The sequence below is a fragment of the Mobula birostris genome, chromosome 7, assembly GCF_030028105.1.
Source record: "Mobula birostris isolate sMobBir1 chromosome 7, sMobBir1.hap1, whole genome shotgun sequence".
Lineage (NCBI taxonomy): Eukaryota > Metazoa > Chordata > Chondrichthyes > Myliobatiformes > Myliobatidae > Mobula > Mobula birostris.
Genome location: NC_092376.1, coordinates 109,796,280 through 109,824,030, shown reverse-complemented (window position 1 = coordinate 109,824,030; position 27,751 = coordinate 109,796,280). Strand labels below are relative to the sequence as shown.

Sequence of the window (27,751 nt, the reverse complement as noted above, 5' to 3'; positions counted from 1 at the left end):
AATCCTGGTAATTACACGTGGTTTCCTCATCAATTCAGTCATAATCCAAACAACTGGTGCAAGTCCAATCCCTGTTTCAACCTCCCAACCCAGGTAACTTACATTTCCTTCTGTCTGTTTTTTAGTCCATCAATCCACCCTTAACCCATGTTGATGTATGTACTATACCCAATACAGGGCACTCTAACTCTGTTCATTAATCTTGTGTGACACCTTACCAAAGACTAAACTCACCACTTTAACTAGTTCCCTCTCATTCTGCTTGTTACAACCTTATGAAATTCCAACAGGTTTTGCCAAACATGATTTCATTTCCAACAATCAATATCATTTCTACCCCAATCCTAGCATTTTTAAATGCCCTGTCTCAACAACCTTGATAAGAGATTCTAGTACTTTTCCCTACTACTGATATCAGGGTAACTGATCTGCAGTTCCTTGGTTTCTCTCCCTTCGTTTATACTGAGCTTGTACAGTACTTCAACCACAAACATGAGCAAATCCAAGGTGCTGGAGGAACGCAGCAGGCCAGGCAGCATCTATGGAAAAGAGTAAACAATCAACGTCTACTCTTGTCCTGATGAAGGGCCTCGGCCTGAAAAATTGACTGTTTACTTTTTTCCATAGATGCTGCCTGGCCTGCTGAGTTCCTCCAACATTTTGTGTGTGTTGTTTTTACAGTATTTGCTGCCTTCCAATCTGTGCACATTCTAGATTCTAGGTTTAATGAATTCCTTTCTTGCATCTATTATCTATTGTGTGAGAGTTCAAATTCATGTCTACCATTTGACTAATTAGCGGTGGCTTTACTCATGAGTAAAGGGAATGTACCTGCTTGATGTTAAAGCTGCTGCCTTATAAAGAAAATGATTTGAGAGCTCAAATTAGATAAAGTGAGGTTAGTATGCTTGAAGATTGATTTGGACTTGGTGGGCTGTTTCCATTCTGCATACCTCTGTGATTCTGTGACCTGACAAGTCAATCAGGTCTGCAGGGTATTGTTAGTGACTGACTAACCAGACCGGCAAGCAAATTAAACCTACGAGGTGGAGATGTCACTTGGAGGTTGGCTCCAGTCCACAATGCAATGTCTAACAGATAGAATGGTCAAAACTTGATTACAGTGAGAACTCATCATGTTGGTGAGGTTCCTGTCCATGTCTGCTCTTCTCATCTTGTTTATTCTCTAACTATCTCTCCTGCTGCCAACTTGTTCGGCTGTTTCTTTTTTCTCTGTTTTTCCAGTGGTCTGTTCTCATTCGTTCACTTCCTGATGGTCCTGGTTTCATCTGACTTTCCTCTTCTAAATGCTTTTTTAAAAAAAATTCTCAATCTATTTCTTTAACCATCTGAGATTGTTTTATTTTCTTGTTGGCAGAATGATCAACCATAGTCTCAAAGCCTTCCATATATTCCTCCTGAGTTGTAGAATGGAAGACACATTAAAGAGTCCGATGATCCTTACTAGCTCTAAAGGATAACCCCAGCTTCCAGTGAAACCAAAACAAAATGCCAGTGGAGTTTTTGCCAGGTCGTGACCTGAAATGTTGACCATCCTTTTGACTCCACAGATGCTGGTTGACCTGCTAAGTTCCTCTAGTGTTCTGTTTTCCTTTTGCTCCAGATTCCAGCATCTGCTGTCCCTTGTATTTCCAGATTCCACTCATTGGCTTTACTGGAGTGATCTTGCTGTCCACTTCACCTCCTACTTAGGAATTTGGGACAGATTCTGGATGTAACACGTGGGGTGGTGGAAATAAAATAACGTCCACAGTCAGAAGAGTCCACTGCCATTTCAATTGGAATTGGTTTATTATTGGCACAGTGAAAAATTTGTCTTGCATACTGTTCCCACAAATGAAATTATTACACAGTGGATTGAGGAACGACAAGGTAAAATAATATCAGAATGCAGAATAATGTGCATCAGCTACAGGGGAGGTGCAGTGCAGGTAAACAATAAGGTGTAAGTGTATAATGAGGAAGTTTGAGAGGTCAAAAGTTTGCCTTGTTGTATTAGGAAACCATTCAATAGTCTGATAACAGCTGGGTAGAAGTTGTCTTTGAGCCCAATGGCAACTGCTTTCAAGCTTTTGTATCTTCTGCCTGATGGGAGAGGGGAGAAGAGAGAATAGCCAGGATGGGGGATGTTATTGTTTGTCTGGGATCGGGGGGGGGGGGGGGCTTGATTATCCTGGCTGCTTTACTGAAGCATTGAGAAGTATAGATTTCCAACCAACACACATAACACTTAGTAGAAGATAGTCAATTACTCTACATACAGAATACTAGTTCCCTCAGTGCAGCAGTGGCTAACTAAGGAATCATACCCATGACTGAATAATTAGTTAGAGTAGAACAGGGTAGACTACTGTGCATGGAAAAGTTGAAACTTCAATAAAATTGTACTAATGATAAGCTCATTGTTTCTGAGGTTAGCACATTACGATCAAATATTTGGAAGGATATTTCTCAGCTGTTGGATGTAACTGGTGGTCTGCAGGAACTTTGATGAAATGACCCAAATCGTTTGTTGTTTCTGTTTGGAAACAACTCTACACCAGTGTATTTGCCCCAGCCATTATTATTGTTCATTATCAGCAGTGAAGTGTGGATATTGTTTTAACTACAATATTCACATTGAATAACGAGCACAGTCAATATTTGCTGAGTGACTTCACCATTAACTGAGGCATCAACCATTATTTTAGAATGGTGAGCAATTCCAGTAAAACAACCTGTGGAATTTAATACAAGTGATCTCCACAGTAATATCTGCAAAACAAATCTACAATACACCATTTTTCCAAAGACTTCCAGATACTAAATAAATGTACTAGACTGATAAATTTGAGATTGGAAATCACTACCTGTTGTTTTGAGAGTATAATGTTCTATGCCGAATACAACGCTCTTCCAATAATTAACATTGATTTTACGATTAGAAATGACATTATGTATTTTCACTATTTCATTCAGAAAATCAATGAACAGATTTAAATAGAAGTATAGGACATCCAGAAGTTGGATCTGCAGAATTTTGAATTTGTTCTGCTGGTTTTCTTTTCTATAAATATCCTTTTCCGTAACCTTTACCATAGCCTTGGACTGGGATAGGAGCAGAGTGTATGGAGAAGAATTTAATTGGGAGAGAGCACATTATGATGCTATTAAGCAGAAAGTTAGGAGTTTAAATTGGCTACAGATGTACTGAGGGAAATGCACAACAGAAGTGTAAAGGTTGTTTAGGGAGCACTTGCTCTAGACAGGTTCTAGATAGGTTTGTCCCATTGAGGCAGGGAAAGGGTGATAGGGTGGAGGAACCAGAGATGTGGAACATCTAGTCAAAAGGGAGAAAGAAGAATACTTAAGGGTTAGGAAGCAAGGATTAAACAGGACTCTGGAGAGTTATAATTTAATCAAGAAACTACTTAAGAAGGGACAGGAGAGCTAGAAGGGGACAGGAGAAGGCCATGGTAAGTAGGATTAAGGAAAATCCCAAGGCATTCTACATGTATGTGAAGAACACGAGGAGAATTAGAGTGAGGGAATGACTGATCGGGAATAGTAGATGCCTGGAGTCAGTGGAGGCAGGAAAGGTCCTTAATGGATAATTTCCTTCTGTGTTCAGCAGTGAGAGGGAGCTTGGCAAATGTGAGCACAGTGTAGAATGGACTAATATGCTGGAACATGTTGATCTTAAGAAAGATGATGTGCTGGAAGATTTGAAAAACATTGGCTAGATAAGTCTCTGGGGCAGGACCGAATATAACCAAGGTGAGGGATAAGATTACTGTGCCTTTGGCAATAATCTTCATGTCCTCACTAGCCACAGAAGCAGTACCAAAAGATTGGAGAATTGCAAATGTCGTTACTTTGTTCAAGTAAAATAATAGAGATAATCCTGGGAATTACAGACCAATGAGTTTTACATCAGTGGTGGACACTTCATTGGAGTAGATCCTTAGAGGCAGGTTTTGTGAACATTTGGAGAAGCATAGATTGATTAGGGTTAGTGAGAATGGCTTTGTGAGGGGAAGGTCATGCCTCATGAGCCTGATTGAATACTTCAAGGAAGTAACAAATTAATGAAGGTAGAGCAGAGAACATGATGTACATGGATTTTAGCAAGATGTTCAACAAAGTTCCCCATGGTAGGCTCATTTAGAAAGTCAGAAGGCAAGGGATCCAGGGAAGCTTGGCTACATTGGCTTGCCCACACAAGGCAGAGGGTGGTGGTAGATGGAGTGTATTCTACCTTGAGGTCAGTGACCAGTGGTGTTTTGCAGGGATCTGTACTGAACCCCTTCTCTTCGTGATTTTTATAAGTGCTCTGGAATAGGAAGCAGCAGGGTGGATTAGTAAGTTTGAAAATGACACAAAGATTGGTGGTGTTGTGGATGGTGTAAGAGGTTGTCGTTGGTTGCGATGGGACATTGACATGATGCAGAGCTGGGCTGAGAAGTGGAAGATGGAGTTCAATCCAGAAAGGTGTGAAGTAATTCACTTTGGAAGGTTGAATTTGAAGGCAGAATATAGGGTTAATGGCAGAATTCTTAGCAGTGTGGTGGAACAGTGGGATCTTGGGGTTCTGGTCTACAGATCCCTCAAAGTTGTCGTGCATGTTGATAGGGTGGGTATGAATGCACATGATGTGTTGGCTTTCATTATTAGGTAGACTAAGTTCAAAAGCCATAATATAACATTGCAGCTCTATAAAACTCTGGTGAGCCAGTGCTTGGAGTATTGTGTTCCTTCAGGTTGCCTTATTATAGGAAGGATGTGGAAGCTTTAGAGAGAGGACAGAGAAGATTTGCTAAGATGTTGCCTGGATAAGAGAGCATGTTTTGGGAAAGGTGGAGTGAGCTAAGGCTTTTCTCTTTGGAATAAAGGAGGATGATAGCTAATTTGACAGAAGTGTATAAGGTTATTCAGGGCAATGATAAAGTAGACAGTCAGTGTTGTCTTCTAGGGTAGAAATGGCTAATAAGAGAGGGCATAATTCTAAGGTGTTTGGAGGAAAGTATAGGGGGAGTTGTCAGAGGTAAGTTTATTACACAGAGTGTGGTGTGTGCATGGAACACACTGCTAGGGGTGGTGGAAGCAGATAATTTTGGGACATTTATGAAACTCTTAGATAGACACAAGGGTGAAAGCAAAATGGTAGTCTATGCAAGGGGCAATCATTGGATTGAATTTGGAGCAGCTGAAAAAGTTGGCATAACATTGTTACTCAAGGGCCTGTAATTTGCCCTGCTGTTCTATGTGATATAGTTTCCCCATTCCCCTCCCCAGTGTCACCAGCCAGTTATGATCAGATCGTTCAGTCTCTAGAAGTAATTTCTTATTGAAGAGTCCTTAATATATCTAATAAAACAGCAATAATAATAACTAGAGTCATTAGAATCAGCTTGTATCTTGCTCCTAATGGAAATGCATTCACTGCATAAGACTGCTTTCAGCTTCACAGCTCACTAACGTGGTGAGCCAGAAAAAGCCTGGTGCCTTTATTTTGATAGTGTCCAGCATCAAAGCAGAGATTGTTTGTAACTTAAAGAAGAAACCCTACAATACTCATGCCAACTGCACACATCATGTACATTTAGAATGGATTTTACCTTGATGGCAATTTTTGCCTTTGCATTTCTGCTGATCAATTGGCTTGCTGATATAGTTCTTCTAAGCTTTGACTACTGATTACCTATTAATGCTGCACAATATAAATGAAACACTACTGCTAATATAAATTAACACCAGTGGAACTTCCCAGTGGCCAAACATCATAAACCCTTTCCCATTCCCATTCTGAGATGTTGGTCCATTGCCTCCTCTTGTGCCAAGATGAGGCCACCCTCAAGGTGGAGGAGCAATACTTTATATTTTGCCTGTGTACCCTCCAACCTGATGGCATGAATATCGATGTCTCCTTCCAGTAAAAAAAGTCCCCCCCCGCTTCTATTCCTAAATCTGATCTTTCACCTCTTCTCACTTATATATTACTTCCCCCTGGGTCCTTTCTTCCTTCCCTTTCTCCTATGGTCCATTCTTCTGCCGAATCAGATTTCTTCTTCTCCAGCTCGTGACCTTTCCCACCCACCTGGCTTTTCCTACCACCTTCCAGCTAGCCTCCCTTGACTCCACCCCCCCCCCCGACCTTTTTATTCTGGTATCCTCCACCTTCCTTCTCAGACCTGAAGAAGAGTCTCTGCCCAAACTGTCAACTGTTTATTCATTTCCATAGAAGCTGCCTGACCTGCTGAGTTCCTCCAGTATTTTGTGTGTGTTCCATTACCTGTGTTGCTTGCCATTTTTTATCTTCTGTATACAGTGCTGGGTGCTGTATCTGTCAGGACACGGTGCAGACGGCTTCCCATGGAGTCCACTGCCAGTACTCAAACATGTTTATATTCTCCAGTATTTATAATGCAGGTCCTCTCCAGTTTATAAGTACATGACCTATATACAGTCTGTATATATGAACAAATGTTGAGGAGACTGGAGGCATAGATTTGCGAGCTGTGTGGGACATAAACCCCTCCTCCCTCCTGGGAACCCAGTTCATGGCTGGATTTATTGATTTGCAATCAGCTCCAGTTGGGAATAGTTCAGGGGATTGGAGACCTGCTTTAGGCTGGGGCGTACAGGGTCTACAATTTCATTGGGTGGCACAGCGGTGAATCTGGTGGAGTTGCTGTCTCACATCAAGCCTGCTGACTGGTGCTTATTATATGGAATGTATACAAGTGCTCGTGACTTGTATAGAGTCACAGAGCAGAACAGCATGGAAAGAGGTCATGTGGCCCATCCAGATCATGCTGAACTATCATTCTGCCTAGTCTCATCAACCTGCACTTGGACCAAACCCTCCACACCCCTTCCAATACATGTGACCAAGTGAATTTTCCCTCATAAGCCAAGTATATTGATTGGCCAGTTAATTGACCACTATAAGTGTAGGTGAGCAGTAGAATAGAAACATAGAAAACCTACAGCACAATACAGTCCCTTCGGCTCACAAAATTGTGCCAAACATGTCCCTACCTTAGAAATTACTAGGGTTACCCATAGCCCTCTATTTTTCTAAGCTTCATGTACCTATCCAAAAGTCTCTTAAAAGACCTTTTCGTATCCGCCTCCACCACTGTTGCCGGCAGCCTATTCCACGCACTCACCACTCTCCGCGTAAAAAATTTACCCCTGACATCTCCTCTATACCTACTCCCCAGCACCTTAAACCTGTGTCCTCTTGTGGCAACCATTTCAGCCCTGGGAAAAAGCTTCTGACTATCCACGCGATCAATGCCTCTCATCATCTTATACACCTCTATCAGGTCACCTCTCATCCTCCGTCACTCCAGGGAGAAGAGGCCGAGTTCACTCAACCTGTTTTCATAAGGCATGCTCCCCAATCCAGGCAACATCCTTGTAAATCTCCTCTGCACCCTTTCTATGGTTTCCACATTCGTTCCTGTAATGAGGCGACCAGAACTGAGCACAGTACTCCAAGTGGGGTCTGACCAGGGTCCTATATAGCTGCAACATTACCTCGGCTCCTAAATTCAGTTCTATGATTGATGAAGGCTAATACACCGTATGCTTTCTTAACCACAGAGTCAACCTGCGCAGCTGCTTTGAGCGTCCTATGGACTCGGACCCCAAGATCCCTCCACACTGCCAAGAGTCTTACCATTAATACTATATTCTGCCATCACATTTGACCTACCAAAATGAACCACTTCACACTTATCCGTGTTGAACTCCATCTGCCACTTCTCAGCCCAGTATTGCATCCTATCAATGTCCTTCTGCAACCTCTGAAAGCCCTCTATACTATCCACAACAACCACAGCCTTTGTGTCATCAGCAAACTTACTAACCCATCCCTCCACTCCCTCATCCAGGTCATTTATAAAAATCACGAAGAGTAAAGGCCCCAGAACAGATCCCTGAGGCACACCACTGGTCACCGACCTCCGTGCAGAATATGACCTGTCTACAACCACTCTTTGCCCTTTGTGGACAAGCCACTTCTGGATCCACAAAGCAATGTCCCCTTGGATCCCATGCCTCCTTACTTTCTCAATAAGCCTTGCATGGGGTACCTTGTCAAATGTCTTGCTGAAATTCATATACACTACATCTACTGCTCTTCCTTCATCAACGTGTTTAATCACATCCTCAAAAAATTCAGTCAGGCTCGTAAAGCATGACTTGCCCTTGACAAAGCCATGCTGACTATTCCTAATCATATTATACCTCTCCAAATGTTCATAAATCCTGCCTCTCAGGATCTTCTCCATCAATTTATCAACCACTGAAGTAAGACCCACTGGTCTATAATTTCCTGGGCTATCTCTACTCCCTTTCTTGAGTAAGGGAACAACATCTGCAACCCTCCAATCCTCCGGAACCTTTCCCATCCCCACTGATGATGCAAAGATCATCGTCAGAGGCTCAGCAATCTGCTCCCTCACCTCCCACAGTAGCCTGCGGTACATCTCATCCAGTCCCGGCAGCTTATACAACTTGATGCTTTCCAAAAGCTCCAGCCCATCCTCTTTCTTAATATCTACATGCTCAAGCTTTTCAGTCTGCTGCAAGTCATCACTACAATCACCAAGATCCTTTTTCATAGTGAATACTGAAGTAAAGTATTCATTAAGTATCTCCGCTATTTCCTCTGGTTCTATACACACTTTCCCACTGTCACACTTGATAGGTCCTATTCTTTCACATCTTTTCCTCTTGCTCTTCACATACTTGCAGAATGCCTTGGGGTTTTCCTTAATCCTGCCCGCCATGGCCTTCTCATGGCCCCTTCTGGCTCTCCTAACTTCATTCTTAAGCTCCTTCCTGCTGGCATTATAATCTTCTGGATCTCTAACATTACCTAGCTCTCTGAACCTTTCGTATGCTTTTCTTTTCTTCCTGACTAGATTTACTACAGCCTTTGTACACCATGGTTCCTATACCCTACCATAACTTCCCTGTTTCATTGGAACGTTCCTGTGCAGAACTCCACACAAATATCTCCTGAACATTTGCCACATTTCTTCCGTACCTTTCCCTGAGAACACCTGTTCCCAATTTAAGCTTCCAAGTTCCTGCCTGATAGCCTCATAATTCCCCTTACTCCAATTAAACGCTTTTCTATCTTGTCTGTTCCTATCTCTCTCCAATGCTGTTGTAAAGGAGATAGAATTATGATCACTATCTCCAAAATGCTCTCCCACTGAGAGATCTGACATCTGACCAGGTTCATTTCACAATACCAAATCAAGTACAGTCTCTCCTCTTGTAGGCTTATCGACATATTGTGCCAAGAAACCTTTCTGAACACACACAACAAACTCCACTCGATCTAAACCCCTTGCTCTAGGGAGATGCCAGTCGATATTTGGGAAATTAAAATCTCCCACCACGACAACTCTGTTATTATTACACTTTTCCAGGATCTGTTTCCCTATCTGCTCCTCGATATCCCTGTTACTATTGGGGGACCTATAAAAACACCCAGTAAAGTTATTGACCCCTTCCTGTTCCTAACTTCCACCCACAGAGACTCCGTAGACAATTCCTCCATGGCATCCACCTTTTCTGCAGCCGTGAAACTATCTCTGATCAACAGTGCCGTGCCCCCACCTCTTTTGCCTCCCTCCCTATCCTTTCTGAAACATCTAAAACCCGGCACTTGAAGTAACCATTCCTGTCCCTGAGCCATCCATGTCTCTGTAATGGCCACCACGTCATAGCTCCAAGTACTGATCCACACTCTAAGCTCATCTGCTTTGTTCACAATACTGCTTGTGTTAAAATAGACACATCTCAAACCGTCGGTCTGAGTGCGTCCCTTCTTTATCACCTGCCTATCCTCTCTCACACACTGTCTCCAAGCTTTCTCTATTTGTGAGCCAACTGTCTCTTCCCCAGTCTCTTCAGTTTTGTTCCCACCCCCCAACAATTCTACTTTAAACTCTCCGCAGTAGCCTTAGCAAACCTCCCTGCCATGGTATTAGTCCCCCTGGGATTCAAGTGCAACCCGTCCTTTTTGTACAGGTCACACCTGCCTCAAAAGAGCTCCAATGATCCAGAAATATGAATCCCTGCCCCCGCTCCAATCCTTCAGCCACGCATTTATCCTCCAACTCATTCTATTTCTATTCTCACCGTTACATGGCACAGGCAGTAATCCCGAGATTACTACCTTTGTGGTCCTGCTTTTCTACTTCCTACCTGTAGTCTGTTTCCAGGACCTCTTCCTTTTTCCTACCTATGTCATTGGTACCAATATGTACCACGACCTCTGGCTGTTCTCCCTCCCGCTGCAGGATATCGTGGACGCGATCAGAAACATCTTTGTCCCTGGCATCTGGAAGGCAAACCACCATCTGAGTTTCTCTCCTGCTTCCACAGAATCGACTGTCTGACCCCCTAATTATAGAGTCCCCTATCACTACTGCCTTCCTCTTCCTTTCCCTGCCCTTCTGAACACAGGACCAGGCTCTGTGCCAGAGGCACGGCCACTGTTGCTTCCTCCGGGTAGGCTGTTCCCCGCCCCCCCCCCCCCCCCCCGCCAACAGTACTCAAGTAGGAGTACTTATTGTTCGGGGGACAATAAGGATCTAGCAAGTTAATGGCAGTGAGGGGAGGAGGGGAGAATAAAATGGGCTATGATAAATTGGTGTTTGATGTTTGGTGTGGAGCAGGGGGCCTGTTTCCCTGTCTCCAATAATTTAATATCTCTGAACGTTTCAGACTCGCAGACATTTACAAATCACAAGAAATGTAGTAAATAACCTTTACAAAATGTAATTAAGTTGCAAACATTTGTAGGAAATTTCTAAAAACAAATGAAATTTAATTAATTATAAGGAATGAAATATTCCTTCTCCTATTCCTTCCTTTCTGTTACTCCGTGATCCTCATTGAAATCAATGGAGCCATAGAGTCAGACAAGACAGAAACAGGCCCCTTGGCTCCCCGACTCCAAGCCAATCATCAACTATTCACCTATACAAATCCCACATGGTGATATTTAATACAAAACTCAGTTTAAATTCCAGAAAGCCATGTTTGGCTTAGAATTTACCCGATCTAGGTTACTGATCGAATAATGTACACGATCCTGTACATCTTTATTTTGTCTCCAGGTGAGAGGGTAGTTAAGCCCGATCGTCTCACTGATGTTCACGTGTGTGTATTACACGTGCTGGTTAGCCTTCCCTATGATAAGTTCTTCCTGCACAAACCACCTACACCATCATGCCACACTTAAATTTAATTAATTGAGAAAAATTTGAATTTCAACTTGATGTCCACAGATGTTCTGATGACCCCATTTATCAATTTGTATTTCTAGAACTTTCTGAGGAGAAAGGAATACAATGTAAGGGATGAGGATAAAAGATTGACTTCACTCTGTTCATTGCTGGCTAACCAACCCCTGCCATTTCTGCAGCTAGTATGTTTGTTGAATGAAATTTATGCCACATTTTATTTTTCCCAACAGAGACCTGAGTAAGAACCAGATTTCAGAAATTGCAGCCGATGCATTTCAAGGACTGCGATCTCTGACCTCACTGTAAGTATGGAGACTCATTAAGAGTTTGTTCATTTTATGACTCTGTAGTATGTTCAAATTATTTATTATTGCATCATTTAACTCTAGAGAGTATAGTTAATGACAGTTATTTCAATCTCCCTTCCCCTCCGTATTTCTTTCTTTTCTATTGTTCACTTCTTCTTCCGCTCCCTCTGACTAATTTTTCAAAGGATTGTGATTGTGTACAACCTTCTGATGACTAAAGCCACTGAACTGGTTTGTAAGAGTTATTGAGCTTGATACTGTGAAGGAGCTAGGGTAACAATGAGGATTGATAATGTTTTTCTGCAGTTAATGCTTTCTGGTGTTAATGTTGTTCCTTCGTGCTGTCACACTGAGTAATTCCACCCAGCTAGCTCCCTGCTTTACTTTGAACTAGAATCTGTGTACCCTTTTACACCATACCAGAATTGTAAGAGGTAAGATTGTTATTGTGAAGACAAACACTCAGGATTTTAATTGCCTCCACATCCAAAATCATCCTCTAACTTCTGCCATCTCCAAAGGGATTCCCTGTAAACTGCCTAAGTGCCACACCCACCCATTCAGGGCCCGAACCAGTCCTTCCAGGTGAGGCAACACTGCACCTGCAAACCTGCTGGAGGTCATCTATTGTGTCGGGTGCGCCCTATGTGGCCTCCTCTACAATGGTGTGACCCGTTGTAAACTGGGGGACAGCTTTGTCGTGTACTTCCACACCATCCACCACAACTGGGAGCTCCCAGTGGCCAGATATTTTCATGCTGATTTCTATTCCCGTTCTGATGTGTCAGTCCACGGCCCCCTCTTCTGACATGATGAGGCCACACTCAGGGTGGATGAGGTATCCGTCTGGGTACCTTCCAACCTGATGGCATGAATATTGATTTTTCCTTTTGGTAAACAAATTCCAAACCCCCTCCCCCCATTCCCCACTCTGACTGTTTACCTTCTCTCACCTGCCTATCACTTCCCCCTAGGTCCCCTACTCCTCCCCCTCCCCGCCTGATACGTCAACTATCCATTCATTTCCATTGATGCTGGCTGACCTGCTGAGTTCCTCCAGCATTTTGTGTCTGTTGCTCAACATTTTAGATGCAGGTTCTTCCTCTCCACCATCTTGGATGTCAGAGCCCCATTTCTGAATAATAATCTCATGTTACTTCTTCTTAATTCCAGATAATTCCTCATCTTCCTGTTTCTGTGTGGCATCATCCCACCACATTAGCCCAGTGCTAAGTCCTCGCTTTCCTCTTCCAATTAAACACAGCAGTAGTTTGAATTAGCTGGGCAATCGGAGATTAAAACCACATGTCACAAGTATCAATGCAGTTTGGATTGAAAGCCCATTAGAATGCACAAATTAGTCAACTGCAGTGTTAGAAGTTTGTTCCTCTTCCAAGAAATAATGGACTCAGCTTTTATTCTGCTGACATCTACTTGCGATATACTAGCAATTTTTTACATGTTGCTGCTTGGTTTACATACACAACTGCTAAGCAAAATAACTTGTCAACGTTCACAACCTATGAGAGGTTCCTAGACTCATAAATACAGTAACTGCAGCATTAGTGAAGCAGCATCTACCAAAGTTATTTGAAGACTTCAATATTAATATTTTCAGCCAAGCAGGTAAGATGTTGGTTAGCACTGAAGAGCAACTCAATGACCAGCTCTCCATAGGTAGAGTGAACAGTTAATGGAATATACTGTACATTGAAGGGCATGCAGAGCTCTTTAATGTGAACAATGCACTGCTACAAAGCTACAAACTGCACAGTGTTTTATAGATGTTACATTCAAGCTGTGGGAGGTGTTGAAACTCGCCTAGCCCTATTTAAAGGAGGTTCTCCTGTAGAAATTTGATCTGGAGAGACTGAAACATGGAGAATCTAATATTGTAAGAACCTAATATTGTACATGATTGCACTGGGAGTTGTTTAAATTGTAAATGATGGACTAGGTGCTGCCAGGATGAATGAACAGGGAGGTCCATGATAGTTGCCAGTAGAATGTCACAGGGGTTACTGAAGAATGAGCTGCTCTATGGTCAGAGACTGTAGAATGTGGTCCAGTGAATACAGAGACAATGAAATGTTGGGAATGCAGAGCCTGTGGAACATGGTACTGGAGATGCACAATACGGTATGGTAACATTATGAAACTGTAGAATGTGGCACTAGGAAAACAGAAACCATAGATGATGGGAGGGCAGAGACTGAACTAGTAACTCTAGTTTTCTACATTCATTGTAGTTTCATTCCAGGATAATCACTGTATTTTACTTGGATGCTCTGTGTTTATTATCATTGTTGTGCTGAGACAGGAAGATGGCCCAACTCTGCATTTGTGATGCCTCCTTTATGGAAATTGACAACAGTGGTTTGTGGTCAGAGAAGAGCATAAATGGTCTTCCCAGCAGGTAGTACTGAAAGTTTGTACCTTTAAGTATAGCTGTGAGCACCAGCTCTTCTATTGGGAGATAATTTTATTCACTCCTGGTAGATATGTGCAATACTTAAGCCATAGGCTTCTTGTAACCATTGTCCTTGAAGTGCAAATCATTGCCCCAATGCCACAGGTGAAAGTAAAGTAGGCAAGTTGAGCATGTGGCTGGTGGTGTAATGCATCAACATTGATTGACAGCTAAGAATATTTTTGAACTGTTCTTGTGCTTTGTGATGATCTTTTCCACAATGTCATGGAGTCAGAACTGTGGCAAGCTCTGGTAGCAATATCGCATGATATTGGATGACTCCTAGAAATGGCCCAACGTTTTTGTGAAATGCCGATAGCCCACTTCCAAATGATCTCAGAATGAATTGAATCACTTCCACTTGTGCAAACGTACATTTGCAAATTCTTTATCTTCACACTATTTTGATTATCCATCAAAACACCTCCTCAAAAACCTGAAGGTTTTCTTCCCCTGTGGTCACTCTAATTCTGTGGTTGTTCTGATCTGAATCAGTTCCAGAGTCCCACAGCACCTTAGCCGTTGTTGCTTGGAATGGTTTTGATCTAGAACTTGCCCCCAATGGCAACTTGATATATGAGTACAGGAGTTAAGCTTGCTTGACGTGGCTGGAGTCTGAACTATAACCAGAAGTGGGTACTTATTGTTAAATAGTCTTGACTCATTAGTCTTAACATTAAGCTTAATACCAGAACAGTTTTGTAAGATGTTCACTGTTGCCAATGAAACACTTAAGTCTAAATATCTGGGGGCAGATGCTACTGTTATTCATCTACCCCCCCCCCCACTAATATTCTTATAGTCTCACAGAGCCAGATGGTCTTACCAGCCTTAAGTACCATAATTTTGGGCATCACCCAAGTAATTATTTGTTAGTTCAGCAATGCTCAATACTACTCAAGGTTCTTCAGGTCTCCTATTACATATCTACTGGCCTGAATTGACAGTAGCTTGGCTTGGCGTGTGATTTATGACGGCTCTGTTTGAATCCCTGAACAGCTCTTCATAGTTTTCCAGGAGCTTGCTTAGAAATAATTATGATAGATTCACACCAAATATATTTTGCCAGTCTATTCTCAACCTTTCCAACTCATCTTTTCCAAGCAGAGTTATTCTGTTGCCATTATTTACTTTATAATCAGCAGCCTTGCTTCTTTCCCTTGTAGAGCACAACACATCACATTTATCTTCATATCCTTCAAGGTCCCCTCCAAATACATTCCAAATTGTAATGTGCTCTGGCTCCATGCAGCTTGCTAACTTTCTGCTTATACTTTCACCCTCTCATTATGTACCAGTCTCCTGCCATGTTGGTAATTATTAATTTTCACACTAACTTTAAATTGGTTACTTTCTTTTTATCATAACTGGAGGGATAAATGTGATGTAAAATGCACTTCCTATATAGTTCATTGGCCAATATTCAATATGGGGACTGCATTTTCACACCCTTCTGTGCCTTCTTTCACTGCAAATGCTTACCTTCATTTATTTGGGACACAATGTCACTTAATTAGGTGAGAAGACTGTTGCCGAACAGTTTCTAGCTAGTGTCAAACATGGACACTTGCGTGGCCATTAAACACTACATCATGCTGAGAGAGAACAGTTTTTAAATAGCATCAGATGCATGTGCTTGAGTTCAAAAATCAGTGATTTCTGTCACAGATAAGTAAGGCAATTCAGAACTGTTTTGCTTAGTGTGGTTTCAAGCATTCAGTCTTGGAGATGACAGAAACAGCCAGGAGTGAAAATGAAATGATTTCACTCCTTCAGCAAGTTGGCAACCACGAAGAATTGGAAGGTGTCAATAATCATCTCGAATGTTACAGTGAAAATGAAAATTTGGAGAATGCAATCATCAATAGCATTGCACGAAGGTAGTCCATTATCTACACGAGGTGTCTGTGCTGATTTTGTTAATTTGCAGTCAATTAATAGAGCACAGCAGTTTACGCTGGATTCTTCCATCGATAACTATTAGGAACGGATAGTTTTATAGTACTGTAGTGGTATTGACAGTGTTGTAATCTGTTCTGTATTTCATTTAAGCACTTAATTTATCAGTTAAACAGCAGCTTTCCATTTTTATACCTTTTAAACTATTTCTATGAAACTTCAGTTAATCGGGGCAGCTGCTTAATTGGGCCAAAATGTATTGGTCCTTATGAGTCGCAATGAACTGAAATCCACTGCAGTCTCTTGTGCCTCCAAGCAAATACTAGAAATCTGAAATAAAGACAGAAAATGCTGGAAATACTCAACAAGTCAAGCCACATCTCTGGGAAGAGATACAGAACTAAGGGGTTCAGGTTGAAGACTCTGTAAGAACTACTAACTGGTCTCTGATGATGACTTCCAAACTTATAACTGTCTACAATCTCTGAGAGATATTGGTTGAATTGATTCTGTTACTTTGTTAAATAGACATTTGGCAAGCAGGTTTGCCAACACAGCAGAAGTACCTGGCTCTATTTCTCCTAAACAGATGGCCTTTTCAAATTTGTGTATTAGCCTTGTTCTAATCTTTGTCCTTACTCGTTATTTCAATAATACTGTTTACCTGAAAATACTTTTCTGTTCTGACAGTGTATAAATTGGAGGGTTCTCATGCTTTGTTGTAACATTGCCATTTTTGTCCTGTTGTTTTGTGTTGTCTGCTACTTCAATAGCTAACAGAACTGACTCGGCATTCAACTGCATTTTTACAATTGCTACCTTTCATCTTTCCTCAGGCTTGAGTTAAGTTTATCCCAAATTTCACCTCACCAAGGAGTCATCTTGATGCAAAAAGCATCAAGGAATATGGGGATATAGTAGGAATATTTGTTAAACTAGATTTGTTATACTAGATGGTTGTATTGAATAGCAGAGCAGGTTTGAAGGGCCAAATGGCCTATACCTGCTCCTATATTTTGTATGGTCATTGTCATTCAAAATAACTTCATGTCTACGTTGCCTGTGTGTTCAGTGGGTTTTTAACTTCTCAAAATCTGTTGCAGAATTCACAGAATGACCCAAACAAAACTCAAATAAAGTGTGTGTAGTTCACTCAAGGCCCTTCACTGACTGCGTCCCTTCTATAAAATATTGCTGCAAACCAGGGGGCAGTTGATCAGATGACTCGATCTTTAAAATGGTGAACATCAAAGTCCACAGCCAATACTACTGCAACAAACCCAAATGCAGTCTGCCTGCAGCATACTAAACAAGCACACTAACTATCGAAGAAAAATGGAAGCTGACAGAGATAATGGTACCAGTGGTGTTTAGTTAAAGAGCGAGGATAACTCACTGGATTGGTCATTAATCCTTTAGTGTGAGATATTTGCACACACTGATGACCTGCAGTCACCTAACGTAACAAGGAAAATTACAGGAATGGAAAAGACTCAATAATTCACCAAGCCTGCATCAGAAACCCATACTTCTCTGTTACACATTCCCTGTAATGTCTTGCATTTTTCCACACCATTGGCCTTTAGTTTACTCGAGAGATGGTGTGTGCATATGAGGCTGCTTGACCCACTTAGTTCCCCCAGCAGTCTGTTGGTCCTGATTCCAGTCTCTGCAGAGGTTCCAATGTTAATTCCTGGCTGCTTTCCACCTTTTATAGACTAGCTCTGTATCCACCTCTCCCCATGCTTCACCTCACCTGTCCAAAATTCCTTCCTACTTAAGCAGACTTTTGCAGTAAAGTCTTTCATAAGCATACAGGTATTGGTTTCAGATAGTTTTTAGACCAATGAAATATCTACAGAGTATAATAGTTGTTGTAATCCAGGAAACATGATAGACAGTCTGACCACAACAGTAGTTCCATAAAGAGCGATGTCATAATACTAATTAGTTAATCTGCTTTCATTAGTCTCTTTTGAAGGATAAATATTGCTTTGACAATGGGAATGCCTGCTCTTCCTCAAAATGGCATTATAGGATCTTCGTGATCCAGATGAGAAAGTGGATTGATCCTTGATTTAAGTTCTCAAACAAGCGCTGTGACATTTTACTGAGGTGTGCTAAAGTCATTGGGGAAAGCTTCTGCCTTCGACATTACCCAAATTCCTTTTAACAACATCTTTACAAGTAGCCTAAACTTCTTTTGTTTTCTTGCTTAACTTAACTCCTGTTTTTCCCTGTATTACTTGGGATATATTTATATGTTAAAACTATTATATAAATGCAAGTTCAGCTTATAAAAGTGAAGTTTGCTATTGAGGATCTGCCATCCATAACTTTCATGACTAATCTGAAATAAATCAGTTCACTTTTGAAGGGAGTTCTCTATGCCTCATAGATATGTTTTCTTTCTTGTGGTTTTTAGTGTCCTCTATGGAAACAAGATTACTGAACTCCCCAAGGGCCTCTTCGATGGACTGATATCGATCCAGCTGCTGTAAGTGCCATTCCATTTCGGTTTCATTCGTAAAATTAAGCAGACCTGTAGCACTCTGTGTAATGTAAGGGCTACTGTAAGTGGCTGCCTGTTCAAAATGATTGAATAAATCAGGTATGGTGAAATCCAATGCAGATAAATCTAGCTCAATTGTGCCTGCTTGTTAGCCATGTTTGCTGCAGCTTCCATCTTTTCAGTCCAGCTGAGACCAAAATGAAGAAAAAACAAGTTAGTTTGTAACACCCTTAAATGGCAAAGAATCAAAGTGAATTCTTAATCAGTCTAAGCAAGAAAATGAGGAGTAAATAAGCCACATTACCGGGTAACAGCACATTATTTAATTTGGCTACATCCCTGCTACAGTGACCCAGATTCAATCCTGACCTTAGGAGCTGTCTGTGCAGAGTTTGTACATTCTTCTTCTGACTGTATTAGCTTCTATCAGTTATTCCAGCTTCCTTCCGCATTCCCAAAGAAAGTCTGGTTAGCTTATTGACAATTATAAATTGCCCATGGTGTAAGTAAGTCTCAGAAGAAAAGGGAGTTGATGAGAGAAAATGTGTTGCAGGGCTACAGAGAAATTGAAAAGTAATGTGGCTAATGGGATTGTTCTGCTAGAAGTGTCTATGAACCTGATGGCCAAATGAATTATAATAAATACAGATTATTGTTTCAAATTCAAGCTCAAGTTTAATTGTCATTCAACCATACATGAATACTTATGAATAAAGTCAAACAAAACAACGCTACTCCAAGGCCAAGGTGCAAAACACAGTACCAACAGTCATACACAGCAGAAGGCACACATAGCACATATGAGATAGCAGTAATAAACAGTCACACAAAAAAACATAATATAGTCCAATGAATGTTATCGGCAAGAGAAGCTTGCAGCGTTCTGCAGACAAATGCAAATCAGTTTGTCTTTAGCTGAGTGAGCACTGGAAGGCAGCACCAATGCCATACCGCATCCGGGCATTGACTCCAACGCTTCTCTCCCGGTGGCTGCAAACAGGTGACACCACGGCATGAACTGAGACCATGCAACTCCCTCTCAGTCCGTCCTGCTGATAAGCCAGTGAATTAGACTTGCAGCATTTCATGTCACTGACATCCAACAGGGTCTTGCGATCATAAGAAAAATGTCCAAGACAATCACTCGTTAGACTGCAGTACTGCCTTCACACACCGACTCTGACACCTTTCTATAGCAGGCAATGACATGGTCCAAATGTGTGCAAATTGAAAACCACACAATTAAAAATGAATTTCAAGTTTGACACTTTCAAATGGCAGTCTAAATTATAAAAAGAATATCTCCACAATAAAATACTTCTCAAGATGTTATTTTTAATCTATGTAAAGAAAGTGTGAAAGTTTTCCATACTGCATCGTCTTTCCCCATGAGTCTTTTCTCATTCCCATCAAGTCCCACCCCTCCTCGTCCCAGATTCTAATCCTTGCCTACATACTCGGGGTATTCTACAGCAGTAGCTATTTGACCTGTCAACCTTCAAGTCTTTGAGGATGTGGGAGCATGCAGTTATGGAGAGGAGGTGCAACATCCACACTGACAGCACGTTTGAATCCTGAGTCACTGTAGCTATGCTACCGAATTCTCACACAGATGAGCTACAGAAACAAGAATCACTTAGCAACCACTAGCAAATTTTACTACCCAGCAAGGTAGTATATTTTAAATAATTCTACTGCTTGCCAAGTTCAGATGTAACAGCTGGATAGTGAAGTGCAGAGCACGTGGTCTCCACAAAAGACGAGCTCCTGTATCTTAGATTGACCAGGGGTGACATTGCATATGGAAGGTTTGACATGTACATTGTATGAAATAGCAAGTCCTTCATCTTTTTTATGACTGTGTAGGAGCACCACAACATGAATGAGTCAAAATGAAAGCAGAATCTGCACATTTACCAAAATGATTGCCATCTGCTATTGAATTTTGTAAGAGTAAATGACTGCAACAGATATTTTTCCAGAAATATCATTGAAGTTTTCGATCAAAGAATTCATCTGAGTGACTTAAATAACATCTTGTCCACCAGTGAAATCTTGGGTTAGAATAAAATAGCTTCTCAAAAATGTAATACTTTATTCTGCAAACTACAAATGAGCTGTGATATCGTGAAATGGGTTGGAAAAATTTAAGACTGAGAAACTGTCTTAAAGTCCAGATGGAGTAATAATTGGATGCATTCCAACATCAGTCAATAAAACCTTAGTTTACATCCTGCAAAGGAAAACAGAAATGATCGTAGAAAGGCATTGAACTCTATTCATGAATTGTTTGCTGATCTGCTAAAAGGCTATTTGCTATGACTGAGTTAAATATAAAAATTCAGGGCAGCCTATAAAATTTATATGATTGCTTAGAGCACAGATGCAAGAATCAGAATCAAATTTAGGTTTATTATCATTGGAATATGTTGTGCAATTTGTTGCCTTTGTGGTAGCTGTATAATATAATACATAATAATAGAGAAAGACATGAATTACAGTAAGTATATACAGTATATTAAATAGTTAAATTAAATAAGTAGTGCAAAAATATAAATCAAAAAGTAGTGAGATAGTACTCATGGATTGTGTCCATTCAGAAATCAGATGGCAGAGTGAAAGAAGCTGTTCCTGATCTTTGAGTGTGTGCCTTCAGGCTCCTGTACCTCCTTCCTGATGGTAACAGTGTGAACAGGGCATGACCTGGGTGATGGGGGTCCTTAATGATGGATGCCACCTTTCTGAGGCATCGCTCCTTGAAGATGCCCTGGATACTACAGAGGCTGGTGCCCATGATAGATCTGACTAAGTTTACAACTCTCTGCAGCTTATTTCGATCCTGTGCAGTAGCAACCCACACCTCCCCCTCCCCCCAAACCAGATGGTGATGCAGCCAGTCAGAATGCATGGTTTCTCCATGGTACATCTGTAGAGACTTGTGAAAGACTGGTAAAGTTCAAAGTAAATTTTATTATCAAAGTACATATACAACCATGAGATTCATTTTCTTTGGTATAGTATTTCTACAGTTAATTGCACAGTTCAGATCCAGTACTCAAACTAATTAAACTTTGTGTACATAATTGGACTGATGATACAGTAGTGTGATGGAGCTGTAACAGAGGTGGAAATGTGATGATGTCTTTACAAGTATAGGTAACATGTTAACAAATTGAATAAGATCCAGTTCTGATCATTTATACTTTCACTCCACAGACTTCTAAATGCCAACAAGATTAACTGCTTGAGAGTGAATACCTTCCAGGACTTGCAGAACCTCAATCTCCTTTCACTGTATGACAACAAGCTACAGACAATTGCAAAAGGGCTGTTTACACCTCTTCGATCCATTCAAACGCTGTACGTATTCTGTTTTGGAGGGGTGATGCAAGAGCAATTTTTGAGCAAAAGCGACTGTTTGATGCAGATGGGACTGATGGCTCCAGAGTTGTTATAACAATAGCCAGAAGCTGAATGTATTGAATTAAACATGGAACAGTTAAGATTTTGGAAAAGAGAAATTGATGAGATTATAATAGAGACATTGTGGGTAAATTGCCCGCAGTATGTAGATGAGTGATAGAATCTGGGAGCTGTTGATGTGTGGGGAGAATATAACAGGATCTTTGCAGAGTTAGTGTAAGTTACATCATGATGGTCAGTTCAGATTCAGTAGTCTACACTATCTGTTCTATGCTGTTTGATTCTGTAAGATGTTAGTAACAATCTTTCGTCGCATCACCGTCAACATTCCTGCTTCAGTCTCCAGGGTTCATGGGATCATTAGTCCCCTAAGATCCCTACAAAACTGAAATGACTGTTCTGACAGTCGTGCTCATCCTACTGTTCAGTTATCTTATGGTTGACCTCTGCATCAGTGTTTTGGTTCCCCGAACGTGGCAGCCTTGGTCATGAAAGCTGAACAAAAGTTTATCATTCTTAGCACTGTTGGATATTGGTGTCATCAGGGAAAAGATCAGGTATTGAAAATACATTTGAGGGAGTTACGTAAGTCAGCCATGGAGGCCATTAATGAAATATTCATCTCTTCCACCCCTACCACCCATACCTCTAAAGGTACTGCTCCAATTTGATTGGCTAGTCATAAAATATTTAGGATAGTAATAGACATTTTGGCCATGATATCCCTGTCTGCAAACAAATAGAAACTTATACAAATCACATTTCTTCGCATTTTCCTTAGCTTCCTGTGCCATGACTTTTTGTGTATTCCTCTTGATAAACATGATGAGAAAACCATTTTCCACACATTCCCACGCACCACTCTCAGGGTTAAATTCCACCTGCACGGTAGTGTAGTGCTTAGCGCAATGCTCTACAGTACCTGTGACCCGGGGCCAATTCCAGCTGCTGCTTGTAAGGAGTTTGTACATTCTCCCCGTTACTGCGTGTGCTTCCTCTGGGAGCTCCAGTTTCTTCCAACAGTCCAAAGACCCACCAGCTGGTAAGTTAATTGATCATTGTAAGTCATCCCCTGACTTGGCTAGGATTAAATCGAGGGATTGCTGGGCAGTGTGCCCCGAAGGGCCAGAGGGTCTACTCTTGTCTGTAACTCAATAAATGAATAAAAATCTCTGCCCGTCTTATCAATTCACCAGTAGTGTCCTTTGTTCACCATCTTCATTGCGACAATCACCCACATTATCAAGGACGACCTACCCCCAGGAATCAAAATTGTCTACAGAACAGATGGCAGACTTTTCAATCTTGCCGGTCTCAAGTCCAAAAACAAGACATCCACGAGTTCCCTCATCGAGTTCCAATACGCAGATGACAACAGTGTTGCAGCTCTCTCAGAAAACCACCTACAACAGATTCTGACTGCCTTCAACCGTGCATACACGAAACTTGGACTTGCCATCAATTCCAAGAAGATTCAGATCATCTATCAACTGTCACCAATTGAGACAAATCGGATAGAACCATCATTTCAACTTGGCGAATCAACCCTGGAAAACTTGGACCACTTTCCGTATCTTGGAAGTCAACTCTCCTCCAATGTTGACCTTAATGACGAGATCCAACATCGTCTTAAATGTGCTGGAACAGCTTTTGGACGTCTCCGAACAAGAGTCTTTCATGATCATGACATCCAAACAGACACCAAAATGTTAGTGTACAAAGCAGTGGTAATCCCAACACTCCTGTATGCATCAGAAACCTGGACAACATACCGACGACATCTGAAGGCACTTGAAAAGTTCCATCAACGCTGTCTTCGAAACATCTTAAATATCAGCTGGGAAGATAGAAGAACCAATGTCAGTGTGCTAAATGAAGCAAAAACAACAAGCATTGAAGCCTACGTCATCAAGAACCAACTAAGATGGAGTGGTCATGTTGTTCCGATGAAAGACAAACGTCTGCCGAAACAAATCTTCTCCTCCCACCTTAAAGAAGGCAAACGTAAAAGAAGCGGACAACAGAAGAGATTCAAAAACGTCTTAAAAGCCAACATGAAGAAATGTAACATCGACATCAACAATTGGGAAACCAATGCCAAGGACAGGAAACTCTGGCAATCCATCATCCGAGAAGGAACAGCAACTTTCGAAGCCAACAGATGTGCAGAATTAGAAGAAAAGAGAAGAAAATGGAAAGAGAGGCAGCAACAACCAAAGCCCGATCTGCCATCTGGAACTACCTGTCCTGAATGTGGAAGAACTTTCAAAGCCAAGATTGGACTCATAAGCCACTTGAGAGCCCATAAGTAGATCAACAGAACAAAGAACATCATCCTCGACCTCGAGGATAGCCATGACGGTTGCCCTGAGGCCTAAGACTACCCTCCCCATCATCAACACCACCAACTTTTGCATCATCTGTGGACTTACACATCTCTTACATTTACATTCAAATTATTGACATATAACAGCAGTAGGTGAACCATCAGCTGTCCCCAGGCTACATGACTGGTTATAGTATTTTAATTGTAAAAACTGCACATGACCATCACCATCTGCTTCCTATCACCAAACCAATAAACGGTTGACTAGTACACACTCTGGATAGAGGGTGTGAGGAAAATAAAGACAGGGTGGCTGGAGTCATTTTTAGCCGAGGTTTAATGTCATTAAAATACACTGGGTAGTCCTAAACTGGATGCTGTTGAAACACCAAAGACTGTGAACTTCTGTTGAAGTATGAAAGCAGGAACTCGAGAAATCTTGACAAAATGTCATTGTTATGTTACTGATTTAAAGCATACGGAATTTGACTGAGGACAAATGTAGTGTTAATGTCAAATTGGATCAAGTCATTATGAGTCTGTAGATTACACATTAGAGAGCATTCTCTTCTCTCAGTTTACCTATTATTTTGTCTTGTATTGTTTAGTTAGTCCCTCATAACAATCTCCAATCACATCGCCATCTTCATACCTGCTTGCTTCTCTGTCTCCCCAGTTCACAGTATTATCTGTCTCCCAATGTTATAGAACATAGGAACTTGAGTTGGCATTCAAGCCCTTGGGCCTGTCCTGCCTTTCAGTTATCTCACGGCTGGTTGCAATTTGGAACTTAATCTGATTCTGTGATTCTTCATAATCTTGCTGAGCTGAAATCAGCCACAGACAAACCTCTGCAGCATTTCTGAGGAGTGGTCACAGTCTCATCAGGCATTGCCTTTGCCTCGGGTCACTGATGTTCCTGTGGATACCTGGGTTATGTACCACGTTTATTTCTCAGTGCAACGAAGTCACTGTAACGTAGTCCATCTTTTCCTCATGTTACCATTGGAAGACTCCAATACTGAGTCTGGCCAGTACTGGCCCTTTCAGAATCTTGATTTGCTTCCTTCACCCAGCAATGATTCCAACCAAACTGAACGGTGTTGTTCCTACATTTGACACTTTGTAATGTACTTCATTGACAGCAAGATATTTTGAGTCATGGTGAGTTCATGAACAGTGTTATATAAACCCAATTCTCTTTTTCGTTCACAGGTCAGATGAACTGTTAAAAGTCAGTGTGCCTAGCATAAGGGATCAGCATGTCATAGTCATTGTCATAGAGTCATACAGTAAGGGAAATGGCCATTTGGCCCAACTAGTTCATACTGGCCAAGATGACCCTTCAAAGCTAGTCTCCTATATCTCCAATGAGCTTTTATTTAGATAAATATATTTACTGTTCAATTTAATCCATGAACCTGGTCATTCTAGATCAGCGGTTCCCGACCTTTTTTATGCCATGGGCCAATACCATTAAGCAAGGAGTCCATGGTCCCCAGGTTGGGAACTCCTGTTCCGAAATCTTATTTTCATTTATATAACCTTCATTTTTTCCTTCATTCTAGATATTATCTGTGCCATATTTCACACACATGATGTTTAAATGCATTTAAGAGCATAAAATGATCTTTTTAGGAAATTAGAATTACTATTAACAACACCTGCCAATTCAGCAGGTTTTGATTCCGCAGATACTGGCCTAGCTGTTTCACAGTCAAGATTAACAATCATGTGTTAAAAATTGACTCCATCTCTATAGTGGTTAATTTGCCTCTCTGGGAATTAGTGACTACCTAAATGGTGCCCATATTATTGATTGCATTTCTACAGATTTTAATTGACTTCCCTTGTATTATTAGAAAATGACATAAAAATATTGGAAGAACAGTGAGAAGTGGTGGCACAGCTAGTGGAGGTTTCAATGGATCACAGACCTGGAAAATTTAATGCTGTTTCTCTTTCGCAGATGCCGACTGATCTGCTGAGTATTTTCAGCATTTTTCTGTTTAATTTTATCTCAGTATCTGCATTCATCCAGTGGAACTAGTAGACCCTGACCTCCACTGCCAGCTGTGTGGAACTTGCACATTCAACCCGTGACCATTTGGGTTTCTTCTCAGTGCCGTTGTTATCTCTCACATCCCAAAGATCTGTGGGTCACGTAGTTAACCAGCCATTGTAAAATGCCTCTAGTGTGTAGGTGAGTGGTAAAACCTAGGGGGAATCGACAGGAATGTAGAGAGAATTTATATAATAAAACAGTGTAAATGTGTGCTTAATGTTGGGGTAGTCTCAATGGGTCAACAGACCTGTTTCCATCTCAAGTAACTCTATAAGAAACACTTGGAAATGGCTTTCAGATGGAAACACAACATTTTTGTAAAATGGTAGGCTGAGCTTATGATTGAGCAATAACTGAGAGAAAAAATATTTTTCCTTTGGTCTGTTCAATTGCAGCCACTTGGCTCAGAACCCGTTTGTCTGTGATTGCCACCTGAGGTGGCTGAGCGAATATCTCCACAACAACCCGATTGAAACCAGTGGTGCCCGCTGCAGCAGCCCACGCCGTCTGGCCAACAAGCGCATCAACCAGATCAAGGGGAAGAAGTTCCGCTGCTCAGGTAAACCCCAGTTCAAGAAGTTAACTGCACGTCCAAATCAGATGCATAAATGGGGGCTTGTCCTTCACATTTCAAATTGGCACCAAGAGATGGAAGTCAGAATGGGAAGCAGGTATGTCCGCCACACTAGCCTGCTGCAGTTAGAGACAGGGAAAAGTGGAACACACAGCAAGGTAAGCTCCAATGATCTTCTCAGATTGTGCTTTGCTTTCATTGAGAGTTGTTATCGTGTGTTGAAATACATATTTATTTAAAAAATAGAATTACTGAGATAGTCAAATCAAATTTGTCTGGTACAAGAGTAATTAGGAAGCAGAACTATCTTTACAAATTAAATTCATGGAAGATTATTAAATTAAAGGAAGAATGACGGGAAGGACAATGGACTATAATGAAGGCTAATGGCTTTATTCTAATAAATAGAATTTAAAATGGCATTTCTTCTTTCTATATTGAGCACACAGTAAGTGGAGGAGCTCACGAGGCCATGGTAGAGAGATGTCTGACAGTGTCAGATCCAGGGCATTTAGACCTCAAATGTCAGGTGTGGACAAAGTGGGGTTTTGGTGGGTGATGGGGGGAGGGGTTGTCAGCACGTTTGATATTGGAATCATGTGGTAGAGAGGGGAGATAATCATAGTTTTGGAGAATGGCAATAGGAATCCTGAAGGAGACTAGTTGCAAGAAATAAATGCGGAACTTAAAGAGGATTTAGCTACGTCTGGTTCCAAGCACTGATAAGTCTGTTCAGGCAGGTAACTCAGTGTTCATCTGCATCAAAGCAGGACTTACATTCATGTGAAAGCTTACTTCTGCATGGGCCACGGAAGGATAAATGAATTTTGAAGAAGTGACATGTATTGTGTGCCATCAGATACTACTGAACTTCCCCAGGTACCATGGTGTAGGC

General features: G+C 41.3%; 1 protein-coding gene across 2 annotated transcripts in view; it reads left to right on the top strand.

Moving 5' to 3' along the window:
• Positions 1-27,751, top strand: part of LOC140200362 (slit homolog 3 protein-like) — a 669,401-nt gene that overhangs the window by 499,805 nt on the left and 141,845 nt on the right. For both annotated transcript variants that reach the window (XM_072263584.1, XM_072263583.1), the window contains 4 exons: positions 11,510-11,581; positions 18,382-18,453; positions 21,685-21,828; positions 26,678-26,841. In XM_072263584.1, coding sequence (XP_072119685.1) covers positions 11,510-11,581; positions 18,382-18,453; positions 21,685-21,828; positions 26,678-26,841 — 452 coding nt within the window. The remainder of the gene's footprint in view (positions 1-11,509; positions 11,582-18,381; positions 18,454-21,684; positions 21,829-26,677; positions 26,842-27,751) is intronic.